This window comes from Nannospalax galili, unplaced genomic scaffold (assembly GCF_000622305.1).
Source record: "Nannospalax galili isolate Female #2095 unplaced genomic scaffold, S.galili_v1.0 scaffold255, whole genome shotgun sequence".
Taxonomy (NCBI): domain Eukaryota; kingdom Metazoa; phylum Chordata; class Mammalia; order Rodentia; family Spalacidae; genus Nannospalax; species Nannospalax galili.
In genome coordinates, this window is record NW_008338999.1 from 735540 (window position 1) to 752302 (window position 16763).

Genomic DNA, 16763 nt, shown 5'->3' on the forward strand with positions numbered 1-16763 from the left:
CATTAATTCATAGTAGCTGTGGCTGCCTGCACAAGAACTGCATAAGATCAAGCCAGTCAACATTCTAGTGCGCAGTGGAGAGGGGCTCATGAGCCCCCATTGATAGCTGAGAAGCTATTGACAATTGATGTCATCTCGGAGATGGAGAGTCAGTCTTCTTTAAGGGTGTGGCTCCTGGTAGGTAAACCAGGCTCCAGTGGATGGTCCCACATCCATGCATATATGGACAGTGCAGATTGGGCTCACTACCCCTTTTTGATACTTTACTGATCAGTGCTGCTGTTGGTTTCTACACTTAGGGAGAAGCAGTGACCTAGCAGCCAGAGAGCATGGAGGGGCAGGGCAGCAGCAGGGGAAGAGGATGGAGCCAGAAGGCCCCCTGCAGTTGCTTTTAATTCCTCACCTCAAAAGCAGCATTTTTGTACTGATCTGATTATTACCAAGAAAACTGTCATTTTCCCTCATTCACACTGGGTTTGCTTCACTGGGCCCCCACCAAAAGTCAAGTGTTACAAAGTGAGAGGAAGAGGCTAGAGAGATGGTTCAGCACTTAAGAACACTGGTTGCTCTTGCAGAGGACCTGGGTTCAGTTCCCAGCACCTACATGGCAGCTCACAACTGTCTGTAACCCCAGTTCCAGGGGATCTGACGGACTCTTCTGGCCTCTACCTGCACTGCATGCCCATGTGCACTTACACACATGCAGGCAAAACACTGATACACATAAAATAAAAATAAACAAATTCAAAAACTTAAAGTGGGAAGGAGGTTGGAGTACCCACCTCCCAGGCACAGATTAAATCAGTCCTCAGATTCCTAGGGACTCTGTTCTTGTAGAATTTGTGGAACTCAGCTCTCTAGGATATTCTGTGTGGAAGATGGCGGCAGCCACTGGTTACACTTGTAGAAACAGCAGGTGAGTGGGGGACACCCAGCCACTCTGACAGAGTGTCTCCCTGAGCAAGTTCCTGGCCTCGGTTTCCCTGATCCATAGATCAGGCCTATCAATAGTTTGCAACTTGATGCTTATCACAGAATGCTCCTGAAGCTCTCCGAGCCGAATTCAGCCCGCAGTAAGCACTACCCACCTGTGTGTGACACACCACGGCAAGCTCTGCACCCTCAGGAATGATTTCCTAAGGCCTAACTTCCTGCTGCTGGCGGTGGCAGCCCGCCTGATCTGTCCCGGGGAGACCCGCCCCGGGTCCGGCGGGCCAGGAGATGCCCAGGCCGCACTGCAGCGGTCAGGTGCACTTCCTGGGAGCCGCCGCGCAGGTGCCACGCCAACTCCCTCCCAGCGGCTCTGCTGGGCAGAAAGCCACGGTGGAGAGGGCGTGCCCAGGGTCCGGCGCCCGCGGCCGCTGGGTGGCACTGCGCCCTGCCCGCCCCGCCTGGGCCGCCTGGCCGGGATTGCCCTGGCCGCCGCCGCGCCTGGGTCCCGAGCGCACCGCGGCCGCCGGGCTGCCAGTCCCGGACCCAGCGAGGACCACCAGCGACCATGCAGTGCCTGGGCGCCGAGTACCTGGTAAGGCTGGCAGCCCGGGCCCTGGTGCAAGCGGGCCCCTGCAGGCACCTGCTCTGGCCGGACGCTTTGGCCTCCCCACCCCAAGGGATCAGCCACCTGCCAGGCGGCAGGGGTCTCTAAGGACACCTGGCCGGGATTCCAGAACCTCACTCAGGTGTTGAGGCAGAGACGAGGGAGACCTCAGGGGAGTGGGGAGACGGGTATTCTGCTTTCCGTGGCACTGAGGACTTGGTGCGGAGGACTTAATATCTGCCAGAGCAGGGTTCCCCAGAGAAACTGTCAGGTGACAAAATCACTTTGAACAATCTTCAGATAGGTTTGGTTTCGGCTGGTTCCACCTATTTATCTTCCTTTTCTCAACTTTCCATCTTCCTGTAAGGTTTCTGCAGAGAGATCACCCAGGCAAAGGGAGTGGCGACCCCAGATTTATAGGAAATGCACAGACACCGTGTGGCTGGTCCTGTTCTTTCTCTTTTGGACTGGTTTGGTAAGTGTGGCTGCTTGGCAGGCAAAAGGCACGTGCTGGTGTGTGTGTGTGTGTGTGTGTGTGTGTGTGTGTGTGTGTGTCCAGACATAAATGTGTGCCAAATGTTAATTGTTTAAAGTTTATGCTACAAGAACAGACTTCTGCCATTGGCCTAGTCTGAGCATGAGTTAGTCCTTGGGAATTTTTATCCGGGTGTTTCCTAACCTGATAGACTCCCTGGTGAGGCTATCTTCTCACTGTAGGCCAAGATTTATTGGGTAACTCCATTAGAAAATGAGAATCACAGTTTGAGATGATGTCTTTCCTTAGACTGTGCAAGCTCCCAGAGTGGAAATTTTGCTTTTACCATTGGACATACCCCTAAATCAAATATACCTCATCTTTGGCTGTTTTCTAACAAAGGAAATCCAAGGAAAATCTAAAACTAGATTATTTTTATTTTAACTTAGATACATGCACATGCTTGATCTATTGTGTTTAGTAGTTTAACGGGCACTTTCTAATTAAACATATACAGATCCTTCCTACTGACTTGAGGTATACATGGTGGCTGGTAAATCTCACCAGACTGCCATATCGGTACTGGGAGAGTCTCTTTTTTCAAAGGCCTTCTGTGCTATGTGCATGGTAAATGATTAACTTTTAGAGCCCTATAATAACCTAATAGTAATTACTTTAGTTGAAAAGAATTCAGTTTGAATAGACCCTAAAATACCATGTTTGTTCTTCTTCCCAAATAAGGAAGGCATATCTGTTCACTTGTTGACTTTTCAACTGGTTTTGTATAGACAGGCTTAGTAAGAGGCACAGGTTAAGTAAGGTTGGGCCTGAAAGATGTACTCATCTGTTGTTGCTACTGCTGCTACAGCAGCTATTGTGGCCCTTCAGACTCTCAAGGAACCAGAAAGGCAGTGCACCTACTTAGCTGGGTGGTTTTATCAGATTCTGCTGTTGCATAAATGCAGGGAGCAGTTGTTCCTTCTTGGGCCTGCAGCTTTGACCTTGGGCTGTTAATATTATTTAAGGATCTCCCCTCCACTATTCAAGCTCTCAGCCCAGCAGCTGTCTAGAGAAAAGAATCATAAATGGCCTATCACAGCCTGAAGAATTATGAGCAGGCTGAGACATCGCCCAGACCTGGAAATGCTTAAAAAGTCCATTTCATTTGTAGTATAAATCTAAAGGTTTCCATATGCCCAGATTGCCTTTACTGTGTTTAGTCGTGGAATTTCTTTCTTAGCTGACTGGCTTCTTATATCTTCTGCAACATTTTAAGCTACAGATACATATTTAAAACGGCAAGGGGTATTTTTTCTGCTGCTCCATTTCTGAGTCTTGCGACTGATGTGCTGACTGACAACGTGCAGGAGAGGATTATTGTTGATGGTGCTGCCCTCAGTTGGGGCCGGCCGAACAAGGAGGCTTAGGGAAGGTGCCAGACCTGCAAGCAGGGATAGTCTCCTGCAAACAGGAAGCACCAGCCTACATATGTGAAATACACAGAACAAGAAGTCTGGAACTCTGAACCCTCTCTGCCTTACCTCTCCAGTGTCCTCCCCCACTTTGCCCTTTCCTATTCATCTCTCAAGACTCCCAATTCCAGATCCAGTTTAGAGTGACTTTCATGGAGGCCATAGGACTAGTATCCATGCCTCCTGTGCTGAGTACCATCACTGGAGTCCAGAATCTGAGGCCTGTAGCTCTCCAGCCCTACCAAAAGAAAACCAGGCCACAGGAATTAGTGACGGAGAAATGAGTTTGTTTACAGCTTTAGGCAGAGCTGGAGATTGAAAAGTTCTTAGTTTCTCTCCATCTTTCCTATTTCTGTGTGAAAAGTCAGTGAAAACAAGTCAGGAAATATGTGTGTGTAGACTGAGTAGTTGTCAAACTGTGTAAAGTCCCTTCCTGGGAGATATGACCTCTTCCTCTAGTACCAGGGTTTCAGGCCCTTATCTCCCCCAGCATGGGATCTCCTGGAAAAAATTTAATTCTTTGGGGGCCATTTTTTCAGGGTCCCTGTCACACTGTTCATCACCTCTCATATGAAATTACACTTGCATGTTTTGGTATTAAATTAATGATGGCTTGAGTCTTAATGGTATGGTGGGGACTCAAGAAAATCCAAATCCCTGTCCCAAAACCTCTCTCTCCTCCACACAAACTTTCCAAGGGAGATCACACAGGAAGTCATGGTACATAGAATATATCACATCATTGTTAGATCTCTGGTGAGCTGGGCAGAAATATACGTCATCCCCTTGCCAAGTCCAAATGTAATCAGGACTTACACTCTAAGTTGGAAGGGACAGGAGGCTGACGTGCCAAGGCTGGGTCAACTTAACACACAGGCCATATGGGCACACAGAGATACACCTCCATGTACTGCCTTACAGTGAAGACTGAGTGAGCCAGTTTTCCAGTAAAGGTGACCTGTATATCCTAATCTTATCAATGAAACTGAGGAGGAAGTTAAGGAGTAGGGAGGAAGCCTCCTTCCCAATAATGTCTGCTATTGATAAGTCCTCCTGGGAGGTTGGGTGCTGAATTTTCAGGGTATGGACTAGAGTTTGATCCCAGCAGCAGTCTCTAGCGCCCACTAAGTAAGCACAGGAAGAATATTTAATCTTTTTGTCTTGTTTTGGTTTTTGAGGCAGAATCTCTTGGAACTCAGTGTGGCCTTGAACTTGCTATGTCACCAAAGCTGGCCTTGAGCCCTGATCCTCCTGCCTCTATCTCCTGAGAGCTGAGATTTCAGGTGTGTACTACCTTCCAGCTTGATTAATGCTTCTATTTCCAAATTGGCCTTAAATACAGAGTCTCTGAAATATATTTGAGTTTGACACAATAAATCTTTGGAACATATAACCATACTCTATATCCATACTCTCTATTAGTGAATGGTATCCCACAGCCTGTCCCAGAATGAGTTTGCCACTGTCATATATTTTTAAATGGCATTCTGTGTATGGTAGATTGGGAAACTTACCACGACACTGTTTCTGTTATGAGAAGAAACATTCAGTCTTGGCAGAAGGCCTGTCAATACATAATAGTGTTACAGTTATTTGAATTGCAAATTCAAATATTTCACATTCACTATAAAAGTGGATTTTAAAAATAGCTATTGATTGCAAGATGTTCTTGTCCAACAGAAATCCTAAAATCTTTTTTTCTTAAAGTATTTACTTTGTAAATTTTAGTCAGTCGTTCCAAAATACTGTTTCAGATTCGTTGCAAGCAGTATTTCCATGCTTTCTATTGTGTGGTCTTGACAGAGTTCCCTAAAATTAAAAGAAAAAGAAAAAAAGAGTAGGCCAGGAAGTTAGCTCAGTCAGTAAAGTATTTGCTTTTGAAAGCAGGAAGACCTGAATTTGATCCCTGGGACCTCAACTTTTGGAGAGTTTTGTTTTTTTAAATTAAGGATGGAAGCCAGGTGTGGTGGAGTGTGCCTTAATCCCAGCACTTGGGAGGCAGAGGCAGAAGATCTCTGTGAAAATGAGCCCAGCCTGGTCTACATAGACGATTACAAGCCAGCTGGGGCTACAGGGAGACCCTGCTTCAATAATAATAATAATAATAATAATAATAATAATAGCCAAATAAATAAATAAGGATAGCATAGTGGCATACATTTGCAATTTCAGTGCTGGGAAGGCAGAGACAGGTGGATCCCTGGGGCTCATTAGCCTGCTAGACTAGCCTACTTGGTGAGTTCTAGGAGAGTGACAGGCATGTCTCAAAAATCCAAAGTGGACAGTATATGCAGAATGACAGCCCAGGTTGTCCTCTGGCCTCTACATATAATTGTGAAAACATGCATATGTGCACACCTGTGTATGCATACCCCCCACATGCACCTACACACACACACAATAATAATAATAATAATAATAATAATAATAATAAAAGGAAGAAAGTTCAGGGAGATAATTAGTACAGTCTTGGATTCACTTAGATAACACTGAAATGTTGAGAGGAAAAAATGAAATTGTCCCAATGAAGTTTGGCCAAAAAAGTTAAAAAGTGACAGCCTCAGGGCTGGAGAGATGGCTCAGCGGATAAGAACACTGGTTGTTCTTGCAGAAGACCCAAGTTCAAATCCCAGCACCTATATGGCAGCTAACACCTGTCCGTAACTCCAGTTCCAGGGGATCCAACAGCCTCTTCTGTCCTCCACGGGCATTGCATGACACGGGTGCACTTACCTACATGCAGGCATAACACTCATACGCATAAAATAAAAACCAGTTCCCAATGACTCCAACGCCCTCTTCTGGCCTCCATGGGCATTGTAGGACACTAGTGCACTTACACACATGCAGGCAATACACTCATACACGTAAAATAAAAATAATAAATAAATAAAATATGTATATATATATGACAGCCTCTTGAAGAAGAAAGAAAGGAGATAAGGAGATAAGGAGACAAGAGATCCCTGCTCACCTGCTGCCACCAGCAGGAACCTTACAGGTGGAGCTGCTGCTGAGGGAGGGGAGAGCTGTGGAGCTGGAGAGACTTGTCCTTTATCTGGCTGTGTTTCACACCAGCATCTTCAGGGATGGGAGGGAGGGGCTCCCACCCTGTGACCAGGCCCTCACAAGTCTCTGGATTTTGCCAGGTGTTCATCATGGGCTACTCGGTGGTGGCTGGAGCTGTAGGAAGACTCCTCTTCGGCTATGACAGCTTTGGCAATGTGTGTGGCAAGAGGAACTTCCCAGTGGAAGGGGCCCCTCTCTCAGGGCAGGACATGACTCAAAAAAAGTAAGTTTTTTGAGTTATGTCTTCAAACTATAGAAGGGCTGTATTTCAAAACTTTGTATAGTTACTGAGAGATTAGCAACTTCTCCTGTTTTTTGGTTTTTTGTTTTGTTTTGTTCTTTTTGAGACAAGGTCTCCCTGTAGTCCCAGCTGGCCTGGAGCTTACTATGTGGACCAGGATGGCCTTGAACTCATAGAGATTGTCCTGCCTCTGCCTCCTGAGTGCTGGGATTAAAGTGGTGTGCCACCACGCCCAGCTCAACTTTTCCTGTTTAAAACTCAGTCAGACCATCCCTAAAAGGAGGCTGTGTGTGGCAATAAAGGGACAGTTGTAGGATCAGCCAGTCACAGATACAAATTCAACTTCCATTACTTTTCAGCTCTGGGACCTTAGGCAGAGTCCGCAGGCTCTCTGAGCCCAGTTTTCATCTTTCAACTAATAGTTATGCCCAACTATAAGTATGCCAGATTGTTCTAAGGCTTCACTGAGACTGAGTGAACTAAGGCATAGCAAGTGTTTATCATTCCCCTTATAACATTATCAAATAGCAAAGACAGGTAGTGTTAGAGTCCAATCAGAAACAAAAAGTCAAACAGTGGTCTCCGGGACTGGGAGAAGACGGAGTGAGGTGCTCTTGTCTATTAGGAACAGAGTTTCTGTTTGGGCATATGTAGAATCCTGCGGCTGATGGTGGGGATGGCAGCCCAGTACCATGCATGCACTCAATGCCCTGAACTGTATGCTTAAAAATGATTAAGGTGGGGCTGGAGAGATGGCTCAGCAGTTAAGAACACAGGTTGTTCTTGCAGAAGACCTGGGTTTATATCCCAGCACCCACACGGCAGCTAACAACTGTCCATAACTCCAGTTCCAGGAGATCCAACAGCCTCTTCTGTCCTCCACGAGCATTGCACAACACGGGTGCACTTACCTACATGCAGGCAATACATGCATACCATAAAATAAAAAGAATAAATAAAATATTTTTTAAATGATTAAGGTGGAAAATTGGATATACATTTTAACATAATTTTTAAATGTTTTAAACTAAATAAATTATTTATATACCAGTCCCCCAGGAAATCTGTTCCACCTTTCTCCATGTTCCACCTTCCCTCCTCGCATCCCAGTGGATGCAGAGTGGCCTCGAGTCCTGGTTTCTTCCCCTGCATATCTGAGACTTCTGCAGTCTAGACAAGCCTTGGGTTGGACTGCCACCGCCAGCACTTGACCCCTGAATGGCAGCATCTGATGCAGGACAGGTCTCCTAAGCGTCTTGGCTCTTGACTCCCCAGGCTCAGCCCCACTTGTCACTTTCCTGAGTCCCACAGTTCTCTGAAGCATATTTGAACAACCTCGGGCAGTTTCCATTGAGTCATTTATGTATCCATATCTAGCATGCTACGTGCAGTTTAAACAATTCTTCTCTTCCTCAATGACTTTTCCTCGTGTAACTCCTTCCGCTATATACCCCAATCTCAAATACTGAACCTAGATAAGGAAATAGTTGTTCATATTCGAGTATGGTTCATGAGCTGTGCAGCTCTGCAGATAACCCTCCACCCCCTAAACTGGCATAATAAAAAATTCAGTTATGTGGAAGCATTTGACTAGAACAGTGTGCCTTAGTCATTCCCACATTTGGTAGTTTGTAGATAATTTTCAAAGCTCACAGTTAAACCAACGGGAGGCAGCGCCCTAAGACATGCTTTTGCTTCCTCCATCCTTAGACATGTGTTCTTCATGAATTCCTGCAACCTGGAAGTCAAAGATAGGTGGCTCAGTTCCACAGCCCTCTGCGTCTCCAGTTGTCCCGAGGAGCAGCTCAACACCCTGGAAGAGGTCCAGCTCTTCGCCAACACTAGTGGTAGGCACTGAGGGCCCTCTTCTCACACACACACACTCCCCATTGTAGTAAGCCCAATGGTCCTAGGTAGTATAACTTACCCTGAAGCTGCTGACTCTGAAAAGATACTAATTATACTCCTTGCAGATGTCTTTTAGTGAAAAGGAATATGAACTTTTTCTCATGTGCTTGTTCAATGTCACGGGTCTGTCTGGACTTACCTGGATCCCGGACTGCTCTGTGTGTGCTCCCTGCTCACTTCAGCAAAAGATCTTCTTTAGAAACCCAGAAAGGGACAATAGACACAAGGCCCAAAGGTTCCTGGTCAAATCACCCACCTGGAGGTTTTGGATGAAGTTGTCAGGCCCAGTGGATACTTTCACTGATCAATAAGATAGTCATATGTTGTACTGAAATTGTTTGTGTAAAACACTTCACATTTTATGGATTAAACAAAAGGATAGTAAAAGAAACTTGAGGCAACCCATTGCAAATTTAATCTGCCTTAAAAATGGAGTTTTTTGGGCATGGTGGCCATAAGGCTTTGATCCCAGCATTTGGAGGGCAGAGGCAGGCAGATCTACAGGAGATCAAGGCCAATCTGGTCTACATAGTGAGTTCCAGGCTATTTGAGGCTTCAGGAAGACCCTGTCTCAAAAAGAAAAAAAAAATGGAATCTAAACATTTAAAAATATTTTGAAAGCTGGGTTAAAAATCTCAAGCTTCTGAAATAAATCATCTTCAAAGGGCTATCAAATAGTTTTAATGCAAAGCATATGATTTTTAGTGTTGTATTTGGGGTTTTAGACAAGATAAGGTGCATTCAGAGCAGTATGCTGTAGAAAGACGAATGTGGGATTTTGGAGAGAAAGAAAAGAGATCCCAAATCTACCTCAGATGGTATACCTGTTCTTCCTAATTCCTGGCCTGCTTGGTAAAATGGATGCTGTTTCCTTACTGGATCCCCAAGAAAGATGGGTACAATGCAGGAGAATACCATAGTCTGTGTTCTTCTGCTTCCAGGGTCTTTCCTGTGTGTGTATAGTTTGAGTTCCTTCAACTATACCCAGAGTCCAAATGCAGACACCTTGTGTCCCAGGCTACCAGTTCCTCCGAGGTAAGAGCTGACATCCATCTTCCTTATCCATCAAGAAAGGTACCAGGTACTTGATGCTGTCTGTTCCTCTTCTAGACGTTGTAGAAAGCAGAAGAGACACTGGGTGGAGCTCACAGTCTACAGGAGACTAGGGACAAAGAGGGGCTATTTAACATGCATATTGGGCAACGAGGATATACTGAGGAAAATCAGCAAACAATAGAGATAATATGTAGTCTTCAAACACCAGTGCTGGGCTGGTGAGATGATTCAGCAAGTAAGGGAGCTTACTGCCACACCTGACAACTTGAGTTTGATCCCTGGGACCTACACGGTAGAAAGAGAGAACTGACTCCTGAAAGTTGTCACCTGACCTCCGCAGTATGTATGCCCCACCAAAGTAAGGACAATGTAATAAATTTTTAAAGACATTATGAAAAATACTAGTGCTAACAAAAAGTAATATATACATTATTACCAAATGAGCAATTTTATGAAGCAGTTGGTATGCATTTTTCCTTCCCCTGTTCTTTATTACTATTAAATAAAAATTATCAATATTTGCTTTTTTATTGTTACCACATGTTAGTTTTTATAGCTCTAGATTCTATTATCAGAAATGGGCCTGGGTAGGCAAGGCTGAGTGGGCGGGCGCCATAGCTTTCTTTTCAGTGAACACAGAATGTGCAGGTTCTTATCCATAATGTCCTGGGTGAACTTTTGCAGGGTTTTATCTAACCCCGGTTCTCTGTAGGCACCTCATAAATGTGTATAGAGTTGTAATGATGAAGCAGTGCTTGCTGGGTAAGTGGCTCACATTTGCGTCTTTAAGACCATCACCGTCAGGGCACTCAGGTGTTCTATAGAAGCTTGGGTCAACACTACATTGCCATTCCTTTAGAAAAAATAAGTACATTTACAATGACTAAGCAGTCTATAACAATACTTTAAGTAAAACAAGACATTGCGCCAACCATCTCACACATGTTGATGACATTTCGGTTGGGACCCACATAATAAATGTATTTATTATACCATAACCTGGCACACATATACCTCAGCACCTAGGTATATAAGCCAGAAATAGTAAAGTCACAAGACTTCCCTTACTATATATGTCATGTAATCGTTCCTGTTCTACTGAATTTTAAAATAATTGTTTCATGATCTTCTAGCTGGTTGCAAATACAGGGCTTTGTTTGTTTGTTTGTTTGTTTGTTTTTGAGACAGGTCTCTCTGTAGCCCCAACTGACTTGGAACTCACTACATATACCAGGTTGGCCTTGATCTCACAGAGATCCACCTGTCTCTGCCTCCCAAATCCTGGGATTAAAGGTGTGCACTACCACGCCCACTGCAAATGCAGTTTGAAAGACACCAATCTCACAGGTACTAAAAAGGACAAGTGGGTTTTAACTACATAAGAGGCAGGATGTAATTAGCCATCTGGATAGCATTCTTTTCTAAAATGAACACTTGCTTGAGGTAATTGAGAGAGAGATGAATTATTTGCAAAGGAGAGTATTCATTCCACTTTCCCATAATATCCTATTTTTCAAATTCTGGCTACTTCCAATGTCATAAACTTGTTTCTGTGAAACATAACAACCCAGACAAAAAAAAAACTGGAAGATTTTAGTGTGCTGAAGGAAAATTATCTAATGCTTAGAGAGGATTTTTATTTTTAAGAAACACTCTTTGTATCTGTACCTGCAGAATGAATTGAGACTCTGTGTGTGTGTGTGTGTGTGTGTGTGTGTGTGTGTGTGTGTGTGTGTGTGAAGCTCTTTGTATCTGTACCTGCAGAATGAATTGAGACTCTATTTGTGTGTGTGTGTGTGTGTGTGTGTGTGTGTGATACTCAAGAGCACCATCCGCCTCCTTAGACACAGGTCCTTGTTGGTCTGGCCCATCCCAGGGATCTGTCTGTCTCCACCTCCCCAGTGTGAATCCCAAGTGTGTACCACCACACCCAGCATTCTTACAGAGGTTCTGGGGCTCGAACTCAGATTCACCTGGTTACAAGGCAAGTGCTTTGCCAACTGAGCCTTTCCCCAAGCCCAAAGAATGAAATTTTCAAGTTTCTATTACATTTTTAAGCAAAGTCAGATCAACTGTCTGTCCCCTTTCTGTAGATGGGATGACAGCCATGATTCCGTGGGAAGCTTACACTGCGGTACTCATGGTGGGTGAGCACATTGAGCATTCACGGAGCTTTTCCTGCTTGTTCTGGCTTTTCTAAGCTCTTGACATGCACTTGCTCCCAAAGCATGTGTGCTGTAGGTGTTGTTTTACAACCAAGAAGACTGATGCAGAATCTATAATCAGAAGTGGAAAATCTCATTCAAACTCAGTGTCTATATTAGATTCTATGAGTTACCATCGAGGCTAGATGGCTGGCCAGTGACCTCATTAGGATCCCACCAAGCTTAAGAGGGAAAAATATCCCAAGCCACGTACCCTCGAGTCACCACCTCTGTTACTTCTCAAGCGGGTCCCAGCCCTTTTCAGCCTCAAATGCGGATCTTGCCAATACTAACTTTCCAAGTGAAAACAACACTATTGATTGAGTAGCCTTTCTTGGACAAAGCAGGGGAGACAAAAATAGGCTCGAAGGCTCCATTTCCTTTTCCTACACAAGCAAGTGTTTGTTTAAGATGGAAATTATCGTATTTATCATGGAAGAGCCATGCCAAGATTTAAAAGCTACAGAACATGAGATGTGTGGCTATAGGGGCAAGGAACATTTTCTAAATACTTTCTGTTCACTACATCAGTTATTTCTTCTGCCTCTGTCAATCACGTGAGGTAAAACACATCCTTTTAGAGCAAAGGCTGGGTATCACCTAGGCACGCACTTTCAAGGGCAGTGAAAGAGTACTTTAGAAAATGACAAGCACGCCTCTTTTTCCTCTTGTGCTAGGCATAATATTTCATTTTGAGTCCCCCATATATTTGGAATCTAAAAGGCTTGGGCCTCTCCCACTCCCCTCAGGAAATTCTAGTCCTCGCATCCTCCATAGGTGCCCATGCACCTGTGTTGTTTACTTGGACGAAATCCTCACCCAGGGATGTCTATCCAAAGCAGCTCTCCAGATTGGTTCCTGCAGGTTTGAGAGGTTTTGTTAGTGGCAAGATAAAAAGCAGAAGTGAGGACGGAACCTCAGACTGAGCCTGGTGCATCTCTGACCAAGCTAATGACATAGTCAGTGGACAGCTAGGCAGCCACCCAACATGAAAGACCCAGACCCGTCAGGCTTCTCTTGTTGCCTTTGGGGCTAAAATGAATCATTGTTTGTCAGCGTCAGTGCAAGATTAATAAATAGAAAAAAAAAGTTAACAAAACCATGTGAGAAATTAAGGTTTACCTGGGCCTGGTAGCACATGTCTTTAATCTCAGCACTGAGAAGGCAGAGACAGGTGAATCTCTGCGAGTTCAAGCCCAGCCTAGTCTACATAGTGATTTCCAAGCTAGCCAGGGCTACACAGGGAGACCCTGTCTCCAGAAAAGGAAGGAAGGAAGGAAGGAAGAAGGAAGGAAGGAAGGAAGGAAGGAAGGCTTGAGAGATGCCTCAGCAATTTAGAGCACTGATTGCTCTTGCAGAGGATCCAGGTTCAATTCCTAGCACCCACATGGCGGCTATAAACCGCCTGTAACTCTAGTTCCAGGGGACCCGATGTCCTCTTCTGACCTCCATGGGCATTGCAAGACTCGGGTGCACTTACACACATGCAGGCAAGGCATTTGTACACATAAAATAAAAATAATAAGGTATTTTTTAAATACAGGAAGGAAGGGAAGGAAGGAAGGAAATTAAAGTCTGATGAAGAATTATGTTTTGGAAAAACAAATAAAATGACATTAACTCTATCTGTTCTTATTTCAGAAACACTAAATGAAAGTTAAGAAAACATTTGCTTTTAAAACACTTCTGATTTATTGATGCTATAAATCTGTTTAGGAGTAAAAAAGCAAAAGAGATTAAAGGTTTAGAAATCTGAAAACAGAGATAAAATTACTGCTTTGTGGATGGTGTGATTATAGACCAGGAAAGCAAAGAGATTATAGACCAGGAAAGCATAGAACTAAGAGGCATGGAATGAAATTGATGCTCTGACATCTGAACATTTATGTATTTTAAAATTTGTATTTTACAGCTGGGCATGGTGGCACACACCATTAATCCCAGCACTTGGGAGGCAGAAGCAGGCAGATCTCTGTGAGTTTGAGGCCAGCCTGGTCTACATAGTGAGTTCCAGACCAGCTGGGGCTATAGGGAGACCCTGTTTGTAAAAGACCAAAAAAAAAATTGTACTTTACTACAATAGGAAAAAAATCACATACAAAGATACAAAAGTATCTAGAAATCAAGTTAACAAGAAATAAACAGAGGAAGAAAACGCCAATTTGATCTTGGTACAATGAAAACTACAACAAATAGCAAGGCGCTCTGTGTTCTTAATGACGACATAACTCGGAGTTAGAAAGATGTCAGACCTCTCTACACTGCTTTATTCATTTATCATGATTACAATAAACATCAATAAAATTATACCCTAATATGGGAATTTATTGCATGATAAAATTAGCATCTCAAATCAATGGCAAAACGTGAAGTATTCAACAATGGTATTAAGCCAGGTAGATACCCAACAGACAATTTTCCAGTTTTCATACAGAAAATGAAGGCAGAAAGTATTAAAAGAAGCTGTTCAAGAATTCTTTCTTTTCTTTCTTTTTTTTTTTGCCTTTTTTTGAGACAGGGTCTCCCTGTAGCCCCAGCTGGCCTGGAACTCACTATGTAGGCCAGGCTGGCCTTGAACTCACAGAGATCCACCTGCCTCTACCTCCTGAGTGCTGAGTGCTGGGACGAAAAGCATGTGCCACCACACCCGGCACAATTCTTTAATAACCTGAAAATAGAGAAGGTTTCTAACTCTTACTTCAACACTCAGAAAGCTAAGACAGGAGGATTGCCATGAGTCAAAGACCAGCCTGGGACAAAAAAAAAAAAAAAAAAAAAGGGACAAAAAAAAAAAAAACAAATGAAAAAAATCACACAACTAAGAGCAAAAATATTTATAAATTTGACTCCATTAAAAAATATTTCTGAATGACAAGATGCAAAATCATAGGCAAGTAGTTGCAAGTCATAATACACTGATTTCTCTGATTTATAAAATGAAAAGAGATTAATAATTTATGAAAGATCTTACAAATCACAACCTTTTAGAAGGCCAATGTCTTGATATTAAATTGGGGTAAGAATATGAAGAGATGCTCTAGAGAAAATGCATGATGTTTCTTAAACCTAACTGAAAAGTTGGACCTTTGTTGGGACAGTCCATCAGAGATTCTGTTTTTAGCTGGTAGACTGACAACCTCTAAAGGCTTGATGATGTTCCATCCTGGGTGAGGCTGTGGGGAAATGGGTGCTTTCATACCCTGCTGAGGTAGTATCCTAAGGAGGCAATTCATCAAACAGTTCTGTCTCTAGAAATGTTATCTACAGATTTGCTTAAACCAGTATAGAATGGCATTAGTACAAGTGTTGGATAGCTTTAGTTGTCCACTTGACATGCCTGGGTAGAGGGAACCTCAATTCGGGAATTGCCTCCATTGGACTGACCTGTGGCCATGTCTGTGGGGTATTTTCTTGACTTTTGGGTGATATAGGGGGGTTCATCCCACTGTGGACAGTGCCACCCCTGGACAGGTTCTGTATTGTATAAGAAAGCAGGCTGAGCACAGGGCAGGGAAGCAAGACAGTAAGCAACATTCCTCCCTAGTCTGTACTCTAGCTCCTGCCTCCAGGTTCCTCCCAAGTTCCCACCTTGGGCTCCCTGATGAATTGTGATCCAGGAGATGTAAGCCAAATAAACCCTTTCCTCCCCAAGTTGGTACTGGTCAGAGTATTTTTTCACAGAAGTGGAGAAACAAACTAAAAGAGTATAGGATTATTGACTGCAAAGTTTTTTAGTTTTTTAAAAATTTAATTATGTATATGTGTGTCTGTGTGTATATGTGCATGTAAGTGCAGGTGACCTCAGATGACAGAGGCATCAGATTCCTGGAGCTGTAATTAAAGGTTGGGGTTGTGAGCCATCCAACCTAAGGGTTGGAAACTGAATTTACGTCTTCTCCAAAAGCAATGTATGCTCTTAACTACTTAGCCATCACTCTAGTCCTGACTGCAATATTTGTAATAGCAAAATATGGAAAGCAGTGTAAATGGCTGTCAGTAGACAGCAGATGATAAATTACATTATATCATTTAATGTAGTACTATTTAGTTTTGTTAAAAACAAAGAAAAACTAGGACTAGCTGAGAAAATTTTTGGTCTGAGTAAAACAAATAAACAAAAATCTAAGGGGTTGGCAAGATGGCTCAGTGGGTAAAGGAATCTCCTACCAAGCCTGACAACCTGAGTATCACCCCAAGACCTGCATGACAGAAGGAAAGAACCAGATATTATACTTGATGATGAGCAATTGAATGCTTCCTACCTGAGATTAGAAACAAGCAAGTAGGTCTACTCTGAGCATTTCTATTCAGCTCTGAAATGGAAGTCTTAGGACTGGCAACAAAGAAAGAAAAGAAACAGAAAGGACTAAACAAATTTTATTTATAGCTGAATAGCTATTTATATAGAAATATCCAAAGACTCTCTAAAATACTAAACAAATTGAGCAAAGAAGCAGGATACAGATCAAATTGTACTTTTGGAGTCTAGCAGCAAACAATTAGGAAACAGTTTTTAAAGTCCATCTTTAGCAGAATAAAAAAAAAATACTTAAGAATTATTGTAAAACTGACTGCAGTTAAGTACCACCTGTAATACCATGCTCCTCTGGGGAGATGTGAGCCAGAGACAAGGGAATCACTAGAGGCTGGCAGACCAGCTAGCCTGGTGAACACAGCAGAAATCAACCTAGAGATTCTGTCTCAAACAAGGTAGAAAATGATAACTGACACAGAGATTGACATACATGTGCTGTGGCATGTGCACCCTCCCAAGCCCCCCCCCCGCCCTTCATTGCACGTA

The 16763-nt window shown here is 43.5% G+C and overlaps 1 protein-coding gene across 3 annotated transcripts in view; it reads left to right on the forward strand.

Moving 5' to 3' along the window:
• The first annotated feature begins 1386 nt into the window (after positions 1 to 1386).
• Positions 1387 to 16763, forward strand: part of Slc44a3 (solute carrier family 44 member 3) — an 82951-nt gene continuing 67574 nt past the window's right edge. The window contains exons 1-5 of one of the 3 annotated variants that reach the window (XM_008833668.3): positions 1393 to 1525; positions 1905 to 2012; positions 6634 to 6776; positions 8505 to 8641; positions 9644 to 9737. In XM_008833668.3, coding sequence (XP_008831890.1) covers positions 1499 to 1525; positions 1905 to 2012; positions 6634 to 6776; positions 8505 to 8641; positions 9644 to 9737 — 509 coding nt within the window. In that variant the 5' untranslated portion in view covers positions 1393 to 1498. Of the gene's footprint in view, positions 1526 to 1904; positions 2013 to 6633; positions 6777 to 8504; positions 8642 to 9643; positions 9738 to 16763 lie in introns of those variants that run through there. The other 2 variants (XM_017798324.2, XM_029563824.1) reach the window with 2 other exon arrangements.